Raw genomic sequence first — 22,657 nt, 5'->3', positions numbered from 1 at the left:
AAAAAAAACCATTTTGATCCAGTTCTCATTATAAGATCCCATAATCTCATCATTCCCTTTTCAAATCTATTTTTTTCCCCCTGTTCCATTCTTTTGATTCTTTTGCTTCTTCTCAAAGGAAACTTGGCTCATTTCTGTCCCCAAATGGATGCCAACTGGTTGCTTCACTTTTTCCAATACACACACATATCTAATCCCTCAAAATGCTTTCAAGGTGTTTGTGAAAAGTCCTCAATCAAAAGTCTTGCTCTTTAACCCCATGCATGATTGCCCACATGGCTGCATCAACAGAAAGTAAAACATGTCTCATGCTCAAATTGCACTCTTTTTTTTCTTCCTCTCTTTTCAAGATTTGTTTGTTAATTATTAGTGTTATCTTACCAAACCCAGCTTTTAGTTTTTTGATATTTGGTGTAGATTTGTGTAGAGAAGTCATCTGATTGAATGATAATGCTATGATTTGTAGGCGCTAAAACTACAGTTTTGCTTCCTTAAATCCCACCATTTTTGGGGGGTTTTTTGGTTGGTGTCTTCTTCCTTTGAAAACCCTCTAATCCTTGTGTTCTGTTGCTTAATCATTAGCTAAATCTAAATCTTTTGTGAAATCAATGAATCCACCCTCCTTGATAATTAATTGGGAGTTCATTTAGTTTATGATTATGTAGTTGAGTTTGAATTAAGCATGTTCGAATTTGTAACAGTAAATGAGAGAAGACAACAAAGGATTTTATATACTAATTAACTTTTTATGATTCTTATGGTTTTTGTAATGGACTGAGGTATGAAAAAAATGAATATATCCTTCATCATTAAGCCCAAAACTTGGCTAACTAAAATGTAACGTTTCATACCATAAATTTAGTTTATAATATACTCACTTCCACCCAAGTGACATGTTTTGAATTCTTTAAGATAGATGAAAATCAAAATAAAGGAATGGAAAGAAAACAAGCATACATTTCAAATATTTAAAACTAAGAAAAAAAATTGATCCAATGGAACCTAAATAATCCAATCTACCTGTACTTTATTTTGAAGGAAATTCACGGAGCCAAACCAATCCAATTTATTCAAGTTTTGTAGACTTCACATTTGATAATCCAGTGGTACTTTTTAGGTTTTGAATCTTGAAACTAACACTAAGAACTAGGGGGTGGATCACAACACAAAGAAATAAATGTACCATAAAATTAATGTATTTAAGTTGTTCTTTCTTCATAAAACAATGTTTCTTATTTGATAAGAATTTTCAACAATTTCATAGTAATTTCACTTGTAGCATCGTACATGTTAGTAAGACCCTAAAACCAAAAAAATTTACTTCAACATTTTTTGTTATAAACAAATAAATGTATCTTTTCTTTACATTAAATGATCCACATAAACACAATTCAACTGCATCCAAATTCAAATAAGAAAGAAAAAGAACGTTCAAAATCAGCGGTTGGATTGGCTCATCGATAATTGTACGGTGATCGGTCGTCCTCTCCCACCGCCACCGCAACTTCTACACGACATCCGACCTGACCCTGAACACGAACGGCACCCAACATCTCCATCTGACCACCGGACGCATATACACGTGACCCGACCCGACCCTTTACAAGTCGGACACCTCGGCATCGACCCAGCCATCGGTAGCTTCTGTTCGATTACTGATTTCACGACCACGGCGCCGGCCAGCACACTCAGGCCGGTGGCAAGCTGAGACAGAGCAATCTGATCCATTGAAATTAGAGAAGAAAGAGGATGAATGAGGGAAATTGGATTTGGGGTTTAAATAAACAAAAAGAAAAAGTAAGAAGAAAGTGAAAATGGAAGTGGGGGAAAGAGGAATACAAAATTGGTTACTTCGTTAGATTTTCCTTTAGAAATGGAAACCCCAATTTTTAGTTGAATTGACGGTTTCCAGAAACACACTGACCAAAACATAAAATAAAAGAAAGAAAGAGGATATTTTGAATCACGTGGCCAAAATGAAGTCAATTTTGAAGGCTTAGAATATTTTTTGTATTTTACGAATCCGGCTGAGAAGACGGAGCCGACTTCGGACGTCGGCGGTCGGCGGTGGCCGGTGATGACGCAACGTGATTTTCTAATGAAGATTAGTCAAGTGAAAGTAGATGGCTCCCATTGTGATTAGTAAATTTTAATTAAGATGATCACCAAATTAAACTAAATCAAGTTTAATAGTTTACTTATTTTCAAAAGTGAGAGTGATCCAGCTTATTTGATAATACTTTATTTGCTGGTGATTAAAAAGTTGCTAACCAAAGTTGATAGTATAATTTCTGGTTGACAATTTTATAAATAATAATTAAGTATATACAGCAACCATTTTAAAATATTGTAAATATAGAAAAGTCTATCATTTATATACATACACGTATATGTGTAAATGTGTACAAGCCATCTAAGTTAAAGAAACTTTTAAATGTACAAGAAAATGAGCAATCTAAGTAAGAAACTTTTAAAACTAACAAATTTATTACGCGTTCAAGAGTATATACGAAATTGAAATTTTGAGGAACAAAATTGCAATTCCCAAAATTGGAAATTTATCATTAAAAGGAAATCATGTTTAATGAAAACTAGTTTTGTTTAATGTTAAATTTAAAATTGAGTTCCGTTTGAAAATCTTATTGTTGACTTATTCGCATACGTAGCCATAGTTCACTTCTTTTATGTGTCTTTAACTTTTTTAAAGTGGTTAATTGAATCGATCTCAAAAATGATGTTTTATGACGTGTCAAACTTTAGATCACATTTTTTTTTCTTTTTAATTAAAATATTAATTGTTATTGATGAATTTGAATTATACAGCTCTCATTTGGTAATCTTTATTATATTATTCACATTTTTTCAATGGTTTTAAAAAATCAAGCTAAATTTTAATAACCGTAAAAAATATCTTACAATTTTTTTTAAAAAAATTTGGTTAAGAATTCAACGATTATATTTAATAAATATGCAAATAAAAAGTCAAGTGTAAAAGCATCAAGATCCTCGAGTTATTGTCACCTAAAAAGTCTCGAAAATTTTCTTGTCATTGATCTATTAAGCGAACCTATATGTTATGAAATGGATCGGTTCGATTTTAAAGTTTTAAGTTATAGAAGAGATAAACTTCATAAAAGTTTACTTTTGTCTTCTTTATCTCCTTCGTCCTCCTTGAGAAGAATCTTTGGTCGCCTCTTTTTTTCTAGAATGATGATCACCAAATTAAACTAAATTAAGTTTAATACTTTATATATATTGAAAAATGAAAGTGAAAATTTGCTAACCAAGTTTTAGCTTTGTGTTGATTCCATTTGTCATTTGTTGTATTGGAATTCAACCCACGACTTTCATATTCGTAGTCATAGGCTTTGAATGATTATTCGGCTTTAAGATCATCTTATCTTGTTGCTGGTTTTGATATTTTTTTTATTGTTGTTTTGTTACTAAAAACTATTACAAATTTTAAAAACGTCTCATAAACTATAAAATTACTCTACTTTGTTTTATGAGTCTTTACTAGTTAACCTATTGACAAGGATACACGACAAAATTAAATTATAGATTTGATTCCTACATTTTAGAAAAAGTTAGAATTTAGTTTTTGTAGTTCATAAATATTTTCAATAGTGTATTCGAATCTACGAATTTTTGTGCATTATATTAAAGGGTTCAATCATAAACCGTTCTACAAAAAAATATTTTATTTTATTTATAATTGAAGAAAATGCATGGAGATGAGTGTAGTCTGAGTTACACATAAATATCATAAAGTCACTCTTGTATAGCTATGCGTGATGGATAAGTAAGAAGGATGATGATAAAAATGAAGGATAAAATCATTGAAATTAAAATTAAACTAAGATCTATAATCTATTTTTGATATTATAGTTTGTTGTTAATTTATTTTAATCTACATTTTAACGTAACAACGTTGAATGCCGTGAAGTTCAAAACTGCTTAAGTAGTTGGGCTTGAATTGGGAGTTTTGTGGGCCAACGGATGTGTAGTCCATTATATTCATTTATTTTCAAATCCATCAATGTGTTGTTCTCAAACTTTTCCCACCATGAAATTAAACAATATATAATGTGTTTTCAAAAATATTTGTATGTAATTTATCAAAAAAACTCCCCTCACGATTATACTTTTGATGATCTAATTTTTATAGGAAAATAAGATCACACGTTGTTGAACAAAATAGATTATTGTGTCATAACAAACCACGACCCTAAAAACAGTTACAGTTGATCAAGGTGATAATCGTGTTGTCGGTTTCTCCTCAAGATTAACACAAACATGCACTCGTTGGAATAAGGAATAGGAACAAAACAAAGATACTTGAAACAGTATTGAAACAGAAACAAGGATATAGATGGTTATCCTCTGATGATGAAAATAACAAAGACCAAGTCATTCGAAAATTAAGCAATGTACATATGTGGGGACAGAGTCATTATGCTATCACCACCAACATACTTTGACTTCCACTAAAAGTTATTTGGCATACCTTTCATCTCTTATAGATTTTCTAAATGTATTTCTATCCTCTTTGCTCATGGACTTAGGTATACAAGTCATTTCCAACCAATTTAACACTCGTAGAAGTTTAACGACTTGATTTTTACAGTTGATAGTATAATTGCAATTACTAACATACTTTAAAGGAAAATTGCAATGGATGACTATTTAGCAACATTTTAAAAAATTTGCAAATATAGCAAAACTATCACTGATAGACTTCATATGGTATATCAGTGATAGACCAATATTTGCAACATGGTCTATCAGTGATAGACTTATATCATTGATAGAATTTGACAAATTTTGTTATATTTGCAAATTTTTTAAAATTGTACTATATATTTAATTAATTTAAATTTAATTGTTAAATTTGCAACTATTCCTACCTTAAATGTGAATTTTGCTATTATTTTAAAAATTATTGTTCTCAAACTTTTAATTTTGTGTCTCACACGTGTATATGTATATAATTTATACTCGACATAGCCTTACTCAAGAAAATGAACAATCGAGTTAAAAGAAGCTTTTAAACATTTTGTTTTCAATTTAAGAAATTTATTATGCTTTTAATGATATAAAGACAGTATACGAAAGTGAAATTTGGAGGAACAAATTTGCAATTTCCAAAATTGGGAATTTATCATCAAAAGAAAACTATGTTTAGTGAAAATTGGTTTAGTTTAACGTTAAATTTGAAATTGAGTTCCGTGTGGATATCCTATTATTGACTTATTCGCATACGTCACCATACTTCACTTCTTTTATATATCTTAGAAAATATTAATTAAATTTCATTTTTTAAAACGGTGTTTGAATTCTATACGACATGTTCGAACTTTGGATCACATTTTTTTCCCTTTTTAATTAAAAGTATTAATTGTCATCAATGAATTTGAATTATATAGGTCTCCTTTGGTAATCTTTTTCTTTTTTAGTAAACACTATTTTTACCTTCAACTTTCTTTCGTTATTGTTCACATTCTACCAATGGTTTAAAAAACAAACATAAATTTTGATAACGGTAAATAATAACTTACAATTTTTTTTTTAAAAAAATGGTTAATAATTCAACAATTGTATTTAATAAATGCAATCACAAGTGATGCATATTTAGGTAGCACTTAAGTTATCGTGACCTAAAAAAGCTTGGAAGTTTTTTGTCATTGTCGAGAATAAAAGTAAATAAAATTGATCTATTGATTGAATCGGAGACGAATACAAAATTTTTATATGGGGCCACAACCCGATTGTTATAATAGTGGTAGCACTACCACTACACTATAACCATATTTTGTTTAAAATAAAACATTATCGAATATATATTGTAATCTAACATTTCAAAATTAATATTAAAATACAAAGACCGATAAATCGGTCAGTGGATTGAGCCCCTATGTTATGAAATCGATCAACTTTAAAAATTTAAGTTAGATAAGAGAGAAAACTTTATCATTCTCAATCTCCTTCACTATCCTAGAGAGGAATATTTGTTCACTTCTTTTATTCTAAAATAGCGCATCGACTGTTAGCGCGACATCCAACTCTTCATCTACTAGAAATAAATCGTCTTACTAAAATAGATATATCTTAACCATTTAATTATACTCCATAACAGATAATCAATTTTAGTTTATTCGAATTTTTGTATCCATATGAAAATTTAAAATCTAATTGTGTAAGGTTTTAAAAATATGGAAACTAAATTGAAACTAAAACAATGAGATTTTTAAACTTAAAAAACCAAAAAATATCACACGTTTATAGTTATTTGAAAATTGTGATTTTTGTTGAAAGCTATTTTTCAAAAGAGGGTTTTTGTATAAATACCACTTTGCAATATAGAGTTTAGAGAAGGTAAAGCTGGGCCTTTTTTTCATTTGTGGCACACAAAAAGCCCATTTTATAGAGAGAGAAGGAAAAAGAGAAAAAGAAAGAGAAAGAGAGGAATTGAGGTCGAAAGTGGCCATTGCCGGCAGGTAGTCTTAGCATCACATTCATTCACATACGTAAAGTGGCCTCGGTTTCTTCAACTCCGGCTCCGGTATTCTTCTTCCTCTTTCCTTCACGTACTGTTTTTCCGACTAACTCACCTGAATATTCAACGTTGATTACGGAGCTACTCTGAAAATGGCGCTCAAATTCCATCCTCTCACCTCTCAATCTCCTAAGTTGCCGTCCTTTGCGATGCCGCAGCTTGCAAGTCTCAGATCTCCTAAGTTTGTTATGGCCTCCACTCTCCGCTCCACCTCCAGGTAACTTCCTTTTCTTTTTCCTCATTCTTCTTCTTTTTTTTTAATGCTTTTCAGATCTTTGTGAATCTTTTGGTTATGTGTTCCCTTGTTTTGCATTGCTTATCATTCTGTTAACTTCTGTTTTCGTTCTCTTGTATATCGTTGTTTCCGTTCATTTCGAGGACTGATGTTTTGTTGCTAATGAATTTATTCGATTTATCATTACCTCGGATTGACATTTAGTTGCATGGTTGGCGCGTTTTGTTCTGTTGATTTTCTGCTTCCATGTGTTGCTCCTCTGCGTGATTCTCCGCGCATTTTATCTTCTTGATGCGGTTCCTTCCATGAATTTGATTTTCAGTTAGTTTTGTGGTTCCATTGGAATTTCATGATTTTTCTTCATGTCGTCATATTTTTTGACGATTGCGTCTGATCTCTTTTTTTCAAATGGAGTTTGCATTGAATGGTGATGAGCATGGAGGTTTTTCAGTTGTATTATTTTTGTTTCTGTCTCCGTCTTCGTTTTCTATTACATATCACCTCGACTGAGTGATTATGGATCATTCCTGCTAGAACGAACAGGCTTATTCCGTTTTAGCTCTTCGAAATGAAATTAGATGTTCAATTTTATTTTTCTTTGACAGTGAATTCGAACTGTAGTTAATTGTGTGGTTGCATGACTGTCCATTCGGTATTCTTTGGTGTATTAGGCAGCGTTGTGTTCAGTGTTCTGTCTTGTTTTGGAGGCTTCTTGGTGCAGGTCTGTCCTTGGAATTTTTCGGTCTTAACTTGATTGCTTTTCTTTATTATGTGGCATCATCATCGGCTCTTGATGTCCCAGCTCATTTATGAGGATTCTGATCTTCCGCTGCTCATTTATTCCATATCCTGTGCTGTCTCTGCTTATATGTTTAAAACCTTTAAGAGACCAAATTTCTTTTGGGTGTAAATCTTTATTTTAATCCAATCTTTTACTTGTCACGACTTTCAAAACAACCATTCGTTTGAAGTACCTGAAGGATTAAACATTTAGCTACCTGGTAAAAATCTGACATATTGGAAACATATACTTAATGTCTTTATGACGTATGATGTGGCCATTTTGTTGTGCAGCTCTCTTCTCGATCCATGAGGTCTTTTGCACAGAATGCCTCTGGACAGCATTTTAATTCTGAGACTTACCATTTGCATTGAGAAAACGCTTAATTGAATAGAAGTTCTAGAAAGCTACCATATAATCTGCCTATTCAGTGATGTGATATCTCTGTTCATTAACTTTTTTAACTGTGTGTTTTGTAAAATTCCAGGGAGGTTGAGACGCTTAAGAAACCCTTTATGCCTCCAAGGGAAGTGCATCTTCAAGTAACTCACTCAATGCCACCCCAAAAGATGGAGATATTTAAATCTTTGGAGGACTGGGCTGAAGAAAACCTTTTGGTTCATTTGAAACCAGTGGAGAGGTGTTGGCAACCACAGGACTTTCTGCCAGACTCGGCATTTGAGGGATTTCACGAGCAGGTCGTGGAGCTTAGAGAGAGGGCAAAGGAACTCCCTGATGAGTACTTTGTTGTTTTAGTTGGAGACATGATTACAGAAGAAGCCCTTCCTACTTACCAGACAATGCTGAATACTTTGGATGGAGTCAGGGACGAAACAGGAGCAAGCCCCACCCCTTGGGCAATTTGGACAAGGGCTTGGACTGCTGAAGAGAACAGACATGGTGACCTTCTGAATAAATATCTTTACCTATCTGGACGAGTGGACATGAGGCAGGTTGAGAAAACAATTCAGTATTTGATTGGATCGGGAATGGTGAGATCCGTCTAAACCATCAAATTTTCTTTTTCCTTATAGCTATATTTCGATTTAAAAAATTACCTTGAACCCCATAAATACACTATGCACAAAAAGGCTGATGAGTGCACGATTGTCCACACTCCCTTGAGTATTTAATTCCTTCCATTCTCTGCTGTTTCTGCAGCATGAGTCTTGCATGCATTCTGTCTGATAACTGATAAACCAGTTTAAATTATATTGAGTCAAGTTTGTTCTTCATAAAGATTTTTTTTGGCAGAATTCTCTCTTTAGCTGGACATCAGAATTCCCATATGTTCAACAACTTATGTATGTTGTAAAATTAGTTGGTATATTAAAGTAATTATCATTGGAGATGCTATGAGTATTTATGAACCTTTTAGCCTTTAGGTTGATCTTTAGGTGGTAGGCTCTTCAATATATTTTAATCCCTTCTCATTTTTATAATTCTTATGGATTGTGTTATAGGACCCAAGGACTGAAAACAATCCTTACCTAGGATTTATATACACCTCATTTCAAGAAAGGGCAACCTTCATCTCCCATGGGAACACTGCCAGACTAGCAAAAGAGCACGGAGACATAAAGTTAGCTCAAATATGTGGAACAATCGCTGCAGATGAGAAGCGACACGAGACTGCATATACAAAAATTGTCGAAAAGCTCTTTGAGATAGACCCTGAAGGAACGGTCATAGCTTTTGAAGACATGATGAGGAAGAAAGTCTCAATGCCTGCTCATCTGATGTACGATGGCCGCGACGACAACTTGTTCCATCACTTCTCAGCAGTTGCACAGAGGCTTGGAGTTTACACAGCAAAAGACTACGCAGACATATTGGAGTTTTTAGTTGGGAGATGGAAGGTGGAAAGTTTGACTGGACTGTCAGGCGAGGGGCAGAAGGCTCAGGATTATGTGTGCGCATTGCCTGCAAGAATTAGAAAGCTAGAAGAAAGAGCTCAGGGACGGGCAAAAGAAGGTCCTACCATTCCTTTCAGTTGGATTTTCGATCGACAGGTTAAGCTGTAGAAGGTTGAATGGAGTAGGAAGGAAGAGAATGTGTAGAAGAGGAGTTGATGGGGTAAGGGAAAAAGAAAAAAAAAAAAGCAGAAATCATCATTTGGTGTACTTTGTCTTTTTAATGTGTTGAAGAACAATAATGGTCAGTATCATCTTCTTTGCTCTGTTTTGTCCATTCCTTCTCTCTTTCTCTCTCTCTCTCATCAAAAAAAAAAAAGGGAAAAAAATTGTGTGTATTGCAGTGTAGATACAGTATTTTATGCGTCGATCTGTTTGGTTTAGGTGTGATAGATGGTAGGAAGGTAATGGCAGTGTTGTTTGTGTGTGTTGTGTGCTTTAGTTTTTGTCACTTTTACTTCATAATGTAAAATCTGTTTCCTTGGTGTATCAGAACAATCTACAATTTTGATCATCAATTCTTTCCATCTCTCGCTCCAAAGACACGTTTTTCCTCGTTTTAAAAAAGAGAAGTTTTAGAAATCCCAACTTCTCCCTCTCTATTAAGGTGAAGGTTTTTTACAACTCCTCCATTTCCTTTCACTTTTAGTTTCATTGATATTAGCACTGTTTTCAATTTGAAGTTACTCTAGCTTTGAATCATTAAATTTAATATACAAGAACCAGAACTGAAATTATTTCCACAAAGTTTGTACATTACATTATTAGCAACGGCAATGTCATTTAAAATTATTTTAAACTTTGGGATAATTTTTCCTTTATACGCACGCCTATATAAAATTTCATATTTAGCTTCGTTATTTTAGTGAAAGGGTTTTTCGATCTCTTGTTTTTATCAGTATTCATACCTTTTCACCGAGTCATGATTTTCAATCCTTATGACTATTAATTTCTTTTGTTATTTCGATGGATTCTTGTCAAGATCTCACGTACGAAACCATACCCTTTCAGATTGATTTACTACTCATATTTTTGTTAGATCTCCATTTTGCAATTTATGAAATGTATTCTGAATCTATATACAAATTTCAATTTCAATTGTCTGTTTGCATTTCAAAAAGACCACTTCTTTCGCACGTCATTTTCTTCCACATCCTCCACAATGAAGAGATCATTTGAGTATAATTAGACGATCATCATGATATGAGTCTTGATAAAGAGAAAATCCACATATTCGCTTTCGTCCACTAATCCATCTCGTTTCTAAATTCAATGCAACTATAGAAACCCTACGATAGAGACATCGAGCATGAATCAGCACCAGAAGAAAGGAAGGAATACTAGGAAAACACTACGATAAAGGAACGAATTCCAAAAATCAGATGGTTATAAATCAAGAGGTTATGGATGAGAAGTCGAATTTGAAGTGGGAATCTACGAGAGATAAGTCTAGCAAAAAATACTTGGAACAGTAAAAAATAGGTATAACAAAAACATCCTTACGGATGAGTTTTACAAGAGATTATGATACTACAAATGAGATTAGATCCACAACTGAACGAATTCAGATTCAATCTTCTAGGTTTGGTTACAAAAACTTTTGAATCAAAGCAGCAGAGAGTAAAAGGTTTTGTTAAAACAATAGATGGATAAAATACTTTACTAACACAAAATGTATTTCTTAAAAACAAAGAGGAAAAGGAAAAGGAGATTGAATGAATGTAGCGACTTGTTCGAGGCCATGATCAAAACCAAAAGATTTGCCAGGCACGGAGAATCGCTAAACGTTAGTATTGCCAACCTTCAATGCAATTCACGCCATTAAATCAAAGACGCCCTTGCTCTGCAAATTGGCATTCACTCCATTTACCTTCTTCCATTCAGTAAATGAAATACGAAGGAATTGAACATACAAATAACGAAAGAAGAAACCCTAACAAAAACACTAAAATGTAGAGATGGGGAGTTCAGTAAGCGAAGAGTACGAACAATACTGAGGTCGGGGGCGGCATTTTATAGGCTGTGAAGAAGATGAACTAAAACCCTAATCGCATTTGCATTACTTATCAAATTACAAAAGAGCCATTCCGTAGAACTCGGTCAACTCACCCAGCAGCTGGGCCTCTTTTTTAAACGCTCTCCATTTTATTGGGCTTTTTGGCCCAACGTAAATAATTTCATATTCCGACCCGATCCGGCCCAAACAAATTTATAGCTCGAAAGAAATTTTGTTTTCTATAACTTTGTTAAAAAGATTATATTCTTTATATTTTTCATTGGAAGTTTGCCAAGAATAAAATATTTATATAATGACTTTGGTCAAATTTTTCTATTTTTGAAAAACCCTTTACTTATTGTTATTATTATTTGCATTAAAAAATCTAATAGTCCGTATTTGGTGACTTTGTAAGTAACCGTAACAATTGGAACACTTTTCAATTTGGTCCTTCACGATCAATGAATGCTAAATTTGTTGAAAATATTTATAAATACAACAAAATATAGAATTCATCCATGATAAATACTTATGAACACAAGATAAAAATATGTGACATCTATCCTCGATAGATTTTGAAGAACGGTTCAAAAATTTTCTTTTAAATGACACGTTTCTCCATTGAAGTTCCCCAGTTCACCCATGGTTATGTTGTATAAGTTTTTAGTATCAAACAATTTTAGAATACAGAAAAGAAAAATTAGATTTAGTATTTAAATATACAGCAAGCCAAGATTGATTGTGTATATGCAAAGGACTCTACACTACATCTTTTATGAGAGAAAAGAGAAGGTATCAGGGTAAAGGAATCAGCTCACACATTTTTCTTGAGCAGCTGAACAAAGCAGCAATCCATTTCAACTTGTTATACTGTTAGTATAGTTGGATCAAACAACCAAGTTTAGAAGAAGGGGATTTCATTAACAAGCAATATGTACTGCCAGAAAAATGTTGTTCTATGCCTCAGAAAGATCTATACCCTCACTGACTGGAATTGCTGCCTCGGGCGGTCTGTTCTGGATACCTTCATCGACTGAAGGCTGAGATTCGTGCTTTGCAGCAGCTTGCAACACCCTGTTTTGAACATCCAAGGAGGAAGGAGATGTCGGTAATCCATTGCCGTTCGTTTCCAGTTTCTCAGCAGCCCATGATAATGCCTGAGCTCCAAGACTGACTGGAGTAAGTAACAGCCTACAAGAATCCACAAGATGGAATGGTCAGAGACTTTGGTGCATAAATGGCTAGAAAAGCAAGTGAAAATGATCAAATAGGACAGATATTAGGTAGTTAGACTTCACCTGACATCTTTGTTCAAATCTTCAGCATCTTCATAAGATGTAACTCGCCGATAAATTGTCTGGTGAAGTTGCCATACCATATCAATTTAACAGTAGAGAAATAGTAGTTCCAAAGTAGGCAGCATAACTATGAATTTTGATTAGTTCAACTTGTAGAACACAAGAAGTACCTGACCGATGCCAAGGATAGCAATTATTTGTAGTGACGTCTCCCACTCTGATAGACAAGAATTGTATGGGTTAGAAAAAGATTACATGGGCCCCTCAGGGTATCACATATGACCTTATCATCGAAACAAACGAGACGTAGTGTACCAACTTTAACAACCAGTGGTTAAGATTAAAAGTTTTAAACAAATCAGCGTCTATTTGATGACTGAAATCAACGAGGAAGTGCAGGGTTTCAGAAGAGAACAGATACATAAAAGTTGCTAAATGATGTTGGAAGACAACAAAAACACACCGATTACTGTACATTTTAATTCAAAGGAACCAACTTGTCATAATTGTTTATGAAACGATGGAGTATTGAAGTTCAGCTCTATTAAACCCAACTGAGGCTTTATGCAAACAGTAAATAATAAATGAAACTTGAATTACCTAGTAAAGCGTACAAAGTTGCAGCTAGACCCTGCACAAAATGAAGAACATAGATTAGAGAATGATACACATCAGAAGAACAAACCATGAACAAAAAATGAAATATTTAGTCCATCCCTCGGTGGAATTAATTATCAGGAGCAGAAGCCATGAACAAAAATCAATTCAATTGTCAGCAATTTCTTGCTGAAATATTTTGTATGTAAATTTAACCTTACCAAACCATAACTAAGAACTTGCACAGGAGACGGATTTATTTCCTCCAGGATTGCCTCAGCTTCCTGAAATGATTGCAGTTTGGTTCAGAAATGCAAAAAAGGAAAATTCAGATCATTGAAAGAATTTTTAACGAGCATATTCAATCATTTTCATAATTCATCAATATAACAAATACAAAGAAACGAAAACTAAGTGTTCAAGTCAAAACAGATGGAAGAGATTGTATTTTGTCCACCGAGGCTCAAATTAAACATACATCGTGGTTGGAATGGAAAAGCAGCATTTCTTCTGTGAGAAAGTAAAAAATTACTGTAGAATGAAGAACAAGTAGAAGTTCCCTTCCAAACTGAGCTGAACATCTCATCGTTTACAACTGATTAGCTTGCCTTAGTTGATAAATGCATCCCACTAAAATGCAGGCTACGAAAATTTCATTTTATTTTATCAATCAATTGTAAATTTTTAACGATCCTGTCCTAGATCAGGTCAAGATGAAAATTTGTTCACTTCTGTCACACAACGATGATTATTACATTTACAATTACTTTAACTTTTCCCGCATATTTTGCAGCATGCACAAACAGCTGGGTATATGAAAACTAGATTTTTCTTCCAGACATTTGCATGTGCTTGATTACACAGCAAAAATGTTAGATACCTCGTTAAGTATGCTGAGTGGTGTTTCAGGTTTGAGCTCCTTGATGCGGAGGCCCTGTTTCACCCAGGACTGATATCCCCCTTGGATCAAGTATGGTTTCTGTCACGTAAACATCCAAAGAAATTGAGATTTGGTAATTTTGAATGTAAAGAACATCCTATAACAGGAGAATTATTTACACAAATTTCTCAAAATAATAATAAGAAGAAGACGACGAAGAAGAAGAAATAATAATGTTTTAATACTAATATATAGGTAAGTGATTCAACAGAAAATTAGTGGGGAGGAAATTGGATAGGAAACAATTTTTCATTGATCAAATGAAATTATACAAAATGGGAAAACCATGCAAGAGATTACAAAAAACTTCTCCAATTAGATATGAGAGGATTTAAGCCATGGTTGGTTAAGGGATTTAAGCCATGGTTAGTGACTGCTAGAGAAGATCTTTCTTTGTCCTGAAAGAACTTGAAGAGTCTTTCATTCCAGATAATCGTATAATATAACCATCTTTGAGATGAGAAAAAAATTAGATGAGTTAGTATTAGAAACCTACAGCTCATTACCCTGTCAATGGCACGTATTAAAATCTCCAAGATCAAACGATGTCAGAAAATGTTTCTAAATTCCTAAAAGAGAGTGTTCGAACTGCAGAATACTTACCTTGACCCCAAGTTTTCTCAATGATCTAGCAACGTTTTTAGAACCTGTACCATTGGCATCCATGACGATAACCTTGGACCTGTCCTACAGAGAGCACAAGCCAATAATCACATCATTAATCAAACCAAATCCTATTTCTAAGAATTGTATAATCATGAGAAAGTTCAGATACAGACACAAGTCAACAATATTCTAATACAGACACAAGTCAACAATATTCTAATACAGACACAAGTCAAAGTGACATCTCCCAAGATAGATATTGGCAACTGCAGAAATTGGCACATTTATTTTGTGCAACTTGGCCATTGGCATATTTATTTGAAAATAATTTTTTTAAGAAAATAAAAGGAAAGAAAAATACCTGTAACAGACAACTATCAGCAACAACTGAAGAAACTAAAGAAATAAAAGTTTACAGTTTCAAGCATAAGAACAGTAAGCAAATTGTTCTTGAGCTCCATGGTAACTTTTACTACTTCCGTCTATATTTTGTAAAGAGGCCAACTACCTGAACAATCTTTAGGTTCCGGATGACAGAAGCAAGTAAAGTGTCATCGAGGTCTCTTCCATTCGTGACTAACTTCCGTATAGAGCCATCAACCTGAAAATTAAAGTACAGAAATTTAAGCTTTAAGAAGCTTGAAGCTGAGTACAGTGCTTGTTTTTGCTGGCTACTAAAAACATATAGTTTATCTAATTTACATACTTTCAAATTATAATAATGCACACAAGCCTACCTCTGGTAGAGTTACACTTGTATAGCGAGCTCGTGCTCCACGCCTAAGATCAGGAATGCCATCTTTTTCTCTCAAATCCTGTAGAAAGAAAGGAGAAAACAACATATTTTAAATTCTATACTTTGCTATTACAAATTTTAATGACTTCATTTTAGAACTGTCTATATTTTGTTACTGCCAGATTGCATCCGGGAAAAGTCAAAAAATAGTAAAATTCAAAACAGTAGCCAAAATACTTGGTTTTAACTGAAGAAGTGACTGCTCTCTTTCCCTCCTATTAACCCTTGTCTTTGATCTCGGAGCACGATGGAATTTCATTTTTCAATAACTTTACACTACATATTTCATTGAACAGTAGAAGAGTAGGGCTCGAATGAAACGTCCAACACAATTATTTTGTGAAGATATGAGGACTTAAACATGCTCAGTCATGTGAATACAAAAGGCCATGAAATTTTACAGTCTCTTGCCTCTGGCCGGACATCAATAAGAACAGCATTATCAGATCCTTTCAGAAGCTCCAAAGTTGCTTCAGGGGATAAATCTCCAGAATAACCACCATATGTATTTGTCCAGTAGAAAATCCTGCACAGATCTGATTAAAATTTTAAACCTCAAGCAACGGATTCTATGTTCTCCATAGTACGGCATAATGAAGTTATACTCGAACATAAAGAATAATCATACCACAGAGTGACAGAGCTTCCAACGAGGAGAAAAAATGGAACCAGCGGATCACTAGGATCTAAGCCAACGATTTTCTCCAAACTCTCAACAGTAGGGTAAATCTGATTTCAAAAAAATACATTCAATGTATAATTTAACACAATTTGGATCCTCGAAACATGTTAACATACATCTTTTAGAAAATCAGAAAAGACCTGAATGACATCTTAAATCATCAATTAATACCTGTTGAAAACCAGTCTTGACAGGACTCAAGATTTCAGCTACTTTTTGCTCGGACGAACTCAGAGCAATTCTGATCTCAGGAGGAAAGAGTTCCTTGGCAGACCCATAGGAGTAGACAACAAATGAAGTTGCATTTATCAGAGAATCCTCAATTGCAACAACTGCATGTCTCAGTAAGTCGATTGCAGCAATAGAAGCTTTAATTGATCCTTCCTTGAGCCCAGATGAAAAGTTGGTGACTTTATTACTACCTTGTTCCCCAATCTGATCAACAGATGAAAATATACTACTGACGGCATCATCTACACTTTGATTGCCCCGTTTAATCAAAGATGATACGAATGAGTTAATTGTATCCAATGATTTCTCAATAGTGTTTTCCCCTTGTTGTATAGAGGCATTAAAGGACTCGCTGACGCGATCCAAAAAATCCTCCGTGCTTGCTTTCAAATTAGAAACTGAACTATTATCGACATTTAGGGAGTCGGACAGAAAGAGCATTTTCTCTGATGCAATTTTATCGCCTAGCCCAGTTTCGTGCTGTATAGGTAAAACTTGAGCAGACGTAATTTCACTGCGTAGTCCAGAAACATCAAGGAGTGTCCCTTCTCCTGCAGATAAACTGGAATTACAACTGTACGACTAGCAAAGTTTCTAGAGTTTAGATTTTTGTTACCTGTAGATAATGGGTGTTGAGCATTCATAGTCAAATTAGAAAGCGAGGATCTTGTGGTGAAAGCTTTAGGAAAACCTCCATGGAATTGAGTTCCTCGAAGCAAGCCAGTGAAGCTCCCATCTGCTGTAACATGGCTGCCAACTTGAAAATCCTTTGGGAATGGCAGAAAGGGTCTCAGGCCACCGTGGAAAGTAATCTGCAGGTTTATTATTCCACATCATAATGGTTACTTATGCATACAGTTACAGTGATTGTAAACTAAAAGATCACTGATTCATTCTCCAACTGAACACTATCATCAATCTTGAAATCAAAAGCAGAAGATTAAACTCAGTTCCCACCTTAGATTGAGAAGAACAGCTAGGGGTCACCGAGCAAACCGACAACATTGTGAATTGAATCCTAGTTAATAACACTAATAAGGGGGGGAAAACACTTCAAAAGCCTTTCATCCTGCACCCAAATGAAAGAAATATCGATCAAAAGATAGAAACAAAAAAACTGACGAATTCAGAACAAAAGTAAGCAAAAAAAAGCACTGCCCATCACTGCCCAACCGTGGGAGAATCACATATGAATAAGCCAATGGGGTAAAATCATTCATGAAGCAGCAAAAACAATAGAAGGGAAATCTGAAGGTTAGACGAACTTACATGGAGAATCTAAAGATGCACAGAGGGGGAAAAATGAAATTAAAGAAGGAAGAAGATAGAAGGGGATATAGAATCGTGTGGCTTAATGAAGCCGATGGGTTGAAACTTCATCTCCTTCCATTCGTCTTTGCCTCTCGTTTGGGCATTGGTGGGGTGAGACAAATCTTGTTCTTCATTTTATGTGGTTTTCATCACTGCCTCAGATTTTACTTCTCATTATTGCCTCTCACTCCAAGATTACACTCACATTTCTCTATAAAATCTATGTCAAATCTATAAACTTGTTTAGAAATGTTAGACAAATTCTTGGCTTTTAACTTTATGTAAAAACAATCTAATCATTTGGTAAACATCGTTTCATCTTCTTTGGATTTTTCCTTTTCGGATAAGATTTGTTTTCGTATGGATAATACTCCAATAATATTTGGTAAGCCAACATAAATGCGTAGTTTTTTTTCTTTTGTTTTCTCCCCCTTTTCTTTAGAAATACAAATGCTAAGTGGCAATAAAATTCACAAGATTAGTAGATACAAAAATGAGGAAAAAGAAACTTATGAACTTTATTCTTCTTAAAAAAAAATTATCAAGGACTTGATAAAAATAGTTTAAATAGTTAATGGGTTTTATTAGATTTTTTTCAAAAGAGTAGGACTTGCAATAGGTTGTTCATATCACTAACTTCGTCCTGATATTTACTTGTAGTCTCTCTTTCTTATAAATATGCTTGATTTTTCAAATGTTTGGATTTTGTGGTGAGTGATAGGCACTTAGGCTAAAACTTTTATGTAAATATTTCATTATATTATGATTTTCAACTACATGGTGGCAAATATAATAATATTTTAAAAAAATTATAAAAGTATAGTAAAATTTATAAAACTCTATCACCCATAGACCAAAATAATATTGTAAATATTGGTCTAACCAAAATCATATTACAAATATGGTAAAATTTCTATCCGCCATAAAAACATAAATTTTGTTATATTTATAATTTTTCTAAAATATAAAATATTACTATATTAGAAATTTGTGATAATGATAAAATAAGATAGTGCACTTTGGATAATAGCAAATTTAAAAATTAATTTGATTTTTAACAAAATTGCAAAAGATATATAATTTTTTATAATTTTTCAACCGACTTTACCCTTGATATAATGAATATCATTTTATTAATTACAATGTATTTGTGAACCGTAAAAAAATAAAATCCAATTTTATTAATTACAATATCATTTTATTAATTACGATTACGTTGTATTTTGATATTATTTAACTAAATAAATATTTATTTTATCTATTAGATCTCATTTAACTAAATTCTAGATTCATATCTTCAATTTATAATCGATTATTGTAGGTTTCGTTGGAATATTCAAAAATTTAAATTTAAAATAATATCTTTTATCTAAAATTATGCATTTTATATAATCACAACTTTGTATCTTCCCTGTAATTATGGATATATCAATTATTTCATATTGAGATCGACCATATTAATAATAATAAATTGTTAATAATTATTTGGGAATAAATGGTAACATAAGGTCAATGCAATTTTGTTATGTAATTATTATTAAACTATAAACATTTTGTTTAGATATTATTTACTACCATTTAAAAATTAATTTTAAATTCTTGTAAATTATGTTAAAATCGTGTTATTGGATTGATATCCCTAACATAATGGCAACCATGAATTTAACATTTTTGGATTATATTCCAAAATATTTATAAGATTATTGAATTTAAATTTTGTATTTAAATACCTCCAAAATAAGTATTGCTCGTAGCAAATTGAATTTAAAATTTTATCTTCCCGTAAGATTGTGCTAATTGGTTTATTTTTATCTTTTAAAAATTGTTTTATTGTGCCAATGGTAGGAATAATTATTTTGAAACGTGTTTTAAACTACGTTAATATCTACGTCTATTTTCATCTAGTAAAAGTCTCAAGCACATCATAATTGTGATCCACAATCTTTAAAATCTTATAGTCATCTATTATACAAACATATTTCAATCAACAGATTTCTGACACAAAAAAAAATATATATATATTTGGTCGTCAAGATGTAGTATCATTACCAATCTTGATTTCACATGTTCCAAATACAATTTATTTCAATAGGTAAAAAAAACGACACATGATATTGAAAATAGCACAAATTCACTGTATTTTGTAATTAACCTTCAAATTTGGTAAATCTTAACTAAATATGTTATTTTGTACAATTTATTAAATAAAACATGATACAGTTTTAATAACAATTTGAATTTAAATTTTAGATCATTCCCTAAAATTATGTCAAATATAAATACATTAATTTTACTTTTTTTTTTATATACTTTTAGGTTTTACTAGTATGGAGGAAAATTCTTATCTGATAGATATATTGTAGTTGTGTAGGTTAAAATGATGGCCAGAATCACAAATACATCGTATTTTCAAATTATTGAGTTGTGTAAAAGTATTAAACGAATAATTATTTTCGAAATGAAATTGATTGAATCAACGTCCCCTAGATTTAAGCCTACAATTTATTCCATATTTTATTGTTTGTAGGTTTCAAATCAAGTAATTAACCATTTATTTAGTTGTGGTTAAAATTAAAATTGTATTTTACCCCTATAATTATGATGCACTTAATGTATATATGATTATTCTAAGAAAATTTTGATATTCCCCTATAATCGTTGTAGTTGATTGATTTCCTAAAATAATGTCAAATATAATTTCAAAATTTTAGGATTATCTTGTTAATATCCTTTATCTATTTTTCACAATTGTTATTTAAAAATAGATTTTAAATTTTGATTTGAAACCGCCAAAATATTAAAATTGATTTAAAAATTTATAAAATAGTTATGTTAATAATAATTTAAATTTAAAAATTTATCATCCCTAAAATCATGCTATGATTATCTTTATATCTCCAAAATAATAGCGAACATGAATTTAACATTTTTTAATTATTTATATTTCAAAATATTTATAAAAAATGAAAATTTTATTTTTGGAAGAAATTAATTGAGAAGAAAATATTTGTTTTATTTAAATTGGAAAAGACAAAAAAGGAAAAGGAAGATATTTAAGGGAAAATAATAATATAATAATATTATTATTACTATTCATCATCTTCTTCACTCTCGCCAAACCCTAGCCGCCGCCGACATCTCCATCTTCGTTTGAGTGTTCTTCGTCCAATCGAGATCTCCACTTTTGTAGCCACCTTCTCCATTACGTTGATCGAGAACTAAGCCGCAAAAAAACATCTCCTCCGCTGCACGCCGCTAGTCGCATGTTTACTTCATTCGAAGTATAGCACCTTTGCGCCGGTTGTTCCTTCGCGCGTCGCATGCCCAGTCGCGCCAGTCTCATTCGTTCACCAATTATGCCAAAACTTCTAGCCACCGCCAGTCGCGCGGATTTTAGTGACTTTGTTGTTTGGGTTTTGTGACATACATTGTATCTTTTCTAAAAATCAAGTGGATATATTATTGTTGTAATTTAAACGAGCGAAGAATAAAAAAGAAAAATCGTTGAAGAAGCTTACCTTTGCGCGAAACGAAAAATAATCTATAATCGATTTGATGAAGAAGATGGTTGACAAGAAGAAAATTCTTTGATTTGCACGGAATGTATGAAGACTTGGAAGGTTTCGAGGAGGACGAAACTTGAAGCTCCAATATTTTTTGCAAATGATCGAAGACTTTGAAGATTTGGTGAATCTACAAAAGTAGAAGGTAGTGAAGCTTGATTCTTTAATATCTAAACATGCACAATTTCAACCATGGTGTGTTATTTAATTATTACAGGTATTTGGGTTTTAAGTGAACAATTGTATTTAGAATTGATTTTGAATTGGGTAGAAATATTTGAAACATTGTTCCATTTATTTATTTTCAGATTTTTCAATTTTGCTATTCTAACGTTTTAAGAATAAATTTGCTATTTTTCGGAAGTAAACCCCATCATTTACCATTGTTCATGTTAGCCCTTAATTAATACTTCTTAAATTGCCACAATATACATAGTAGTTTAAGCCATTTTCGTTATTGAGTGAGTTTAATTGGGCTGTGGGGATACAAAGCCCATAAAAAAGCTTAGTAGGCTTGGGCAAGGCTTTGATTTGGGCTAACTTTGTTGGTTGTAAGTATTGAGCCCCGGGTCTTTATAGCCCAAGTTTAGCCCAACTTTTTCATTCAAATTTTATTAAAAAAATAATTACAAATATAATCAAATTAGACTTGTGTGTAACATAATCTATCATCATACATTTCTATTATTAATAAATTACGACAAATTTTGTTATATTTATTTATTAATAAAAAAACTAAAGTTTTACCTATAATTTAAACGAAAAAAATCATATGTATTATTGCAATTTTTTAAATAGTATAACAAAAAAAAAATTAAAAAAGAGAGAATGTGTATGTAGACCAATATATGCACACACATAATACAAAATTGATGTAACATAGTAAATACAAAGAAGACAAGAAGTACGAAGAAGTAAGAACCACATTTATGAACGATAATAATTATTATAATAACATAAATAAGCAATATATATACACTCCCGCCCGTACTTTACAAAGCTCATTAATAAATCGTGCCCCAAGCTGCGAATTAAATTACTTCTTCTATATTTCCTCTTTTGCCCTTCCACCGCCATTTACAATTTACTCACATCTTTTAAAAGATAAAATATAATAAATTTTATGTTTTAGTAATTTTGTTTTATAGAGTA

The 22,657-nt window shown here is 32.5% G+C and overlaps 3 protein-coding genes, 2 long non-coding RNA genes and 1 other non-coding gene across 6 annotated transcripts; 1 reads left to right on the top strand and 5 right to left on the bottom strand.

Annotated features, from left to right (window-relative positions):
* Positions 1-1,180: 1,180 nt before the first annotated feature.
* LOC101220122 lies at positions 1,181-1,914 on the bottom strand. The gene has a single exon (XM_004142886.3). The coding sequence runs from the start codon at positions 1,726-1,728 to the stop codon at positions 1,438-1,440; it is 291 nt and encodes a 96-aa protein (XP_004142934.1). The 5' UTR covers positions 1,729-1,914; the 3' UTR covers positions 1,181-1,437.
* A 4,609-nt stretch (positions 1,915-6,523) lies between these two features.
* On the top strand, positions 6,524-9,665 carry LOC101220831 (acyl-[acyl-carrier-protein] desaturase, chloroplastic-like; the record flags this gene model as incomplete). Its single annotated transcript, NM_001280780.1, is given in 3 exon segments — positions 6,524-6,773; positions 8,060-8,564; positions 9,036-9,665. Coding segments are annotated over 3 exon segments (1,191 nt in total). The 5' UTR covers positions 6,524-6,648.
* An 810-nt stretch (positions 9,666-10,475) lies between these two features.
* LOC105434635 lies at positions 10,476-11,491 on the bottom strand. Its single transcript, XR_968739.2, has 2 exons — positions 11,287-11,491; positions 10,476-10,774 (listed from the first exon to the last, which is right to left on the bottom strand). It is a non-coding gene; the product is annotated as an uncharacterized LOC105434635 (long non-coding RNA).
* On the bottom strand, positions 11,204-11,329 carry LOC116402308. The gene has a single exon (XR_004214820.1). It is a non-coding gene; the product is annotated as a small nucleolar RNA snoR86 (small nucleolar RNA).
* Positions 11,492-12,166: 675 nt separating the features above from the next.
* On the bottom strand, positions 12,167-18,189 carry LOC101220363 (hypothetical protein). Its single transcript, XM_004142887.3, has 15 exons — positions 17,901-18,189; positions 17,589-17,700; positions 17,248-17,443; positions 16,572-17,182; positions 16,347-16,447; positions 16,130-16,244; positions 15,660-15,737; positions 15,431-15,523; positions 14,920-15,003; positions 14,257-14,355; positions 13,598-13,660; positions 13,380-13,410; positions 12,950-12,996; positions 12,780-12,838; positions 12,167-12,672 (listed from the first exon to the last, which is right to left on the bottom strand). The coding sequence occupies exons 2-15, from the start codon at positions 17,634-17,636 to the stop codon at positions 12,438-12,440; spliced, it is 1,860 nt and encodes a 619-aa protein (XP_004142935.1). The 5' UTR covers positions 17,637-17,700; positions 17,901-18,189; the 3' UTR covers positions 12,167-12,437.
* A 2,803-nt stretch (positions 18,190-20,992) lies between these two features.
* LOC116402174 lies at positions 20,993-21,674 on the bottom strand. Its single transcript, XR_004214623.1, has 2 exons — positions 21,461-21,674; positions 20,993-21,381 (listed from the first exon to the last, which is right to left on the bottom strand). It is a non-coding gene; the product is annotated as an uncharacterized LOC116402174 (long non-coding RNA).
* Between the last annotated feature and the right edge of the window lie 983 nt (positions 21,675-22,657).

The sequence above is a fragment of the Cucumis sativus genome, chromosome 2, assembly GCF_000004075.3.
Source record: "Cucumis sativus cultivar 9930 chromosome 2, Cucumber_9930_V3, whole genome shotgun sequence".
Lineage (NCBI taxonomy): Eukaryota > Viridiplantae > Streptophyta > Magnoliopsida > Cucurbitales > Cucurbitaceae > Cucumis > Cucumis sativus.
Note: the sequence above shows the minus strand (reverse complement) of the source record. Positions and strands in the feature narration are given on the sequence as shown.

Excerpts from the sequence above, each read along its gene's own strand:
- LOC101220363 (XM_004142887.3), bottom strand. The coding sequence starts at position 17,636 with ATGTTGTCGGTTTGCTCGGTGACCCCTAGCTGTTCTTCTCAATCTAAG. Across the intron at positions 16,245-16,346 it reads GGAAGCTCTGTCACTCTGTG|GATTTTCTACTGGACAAATA; the intron begins GTATGATTATTC and ends AGATCTGTGCAG. Across the intron at positions 12,997-13,379 it reads AACTTTGTACGCTTTACTAG|AGTGGGAGACGTCACTACAA; the intron begins GTAATTCAAGTT and ends CTTGTCTATCAG.
- LOC101220122 (XM_004142886.3), bottom strand. The coding sequence starts at position 1,728 with ATGGATCAGATTGCTCTGTCTCAGCTTGCCACCGGCCTGAGTGTGCTG.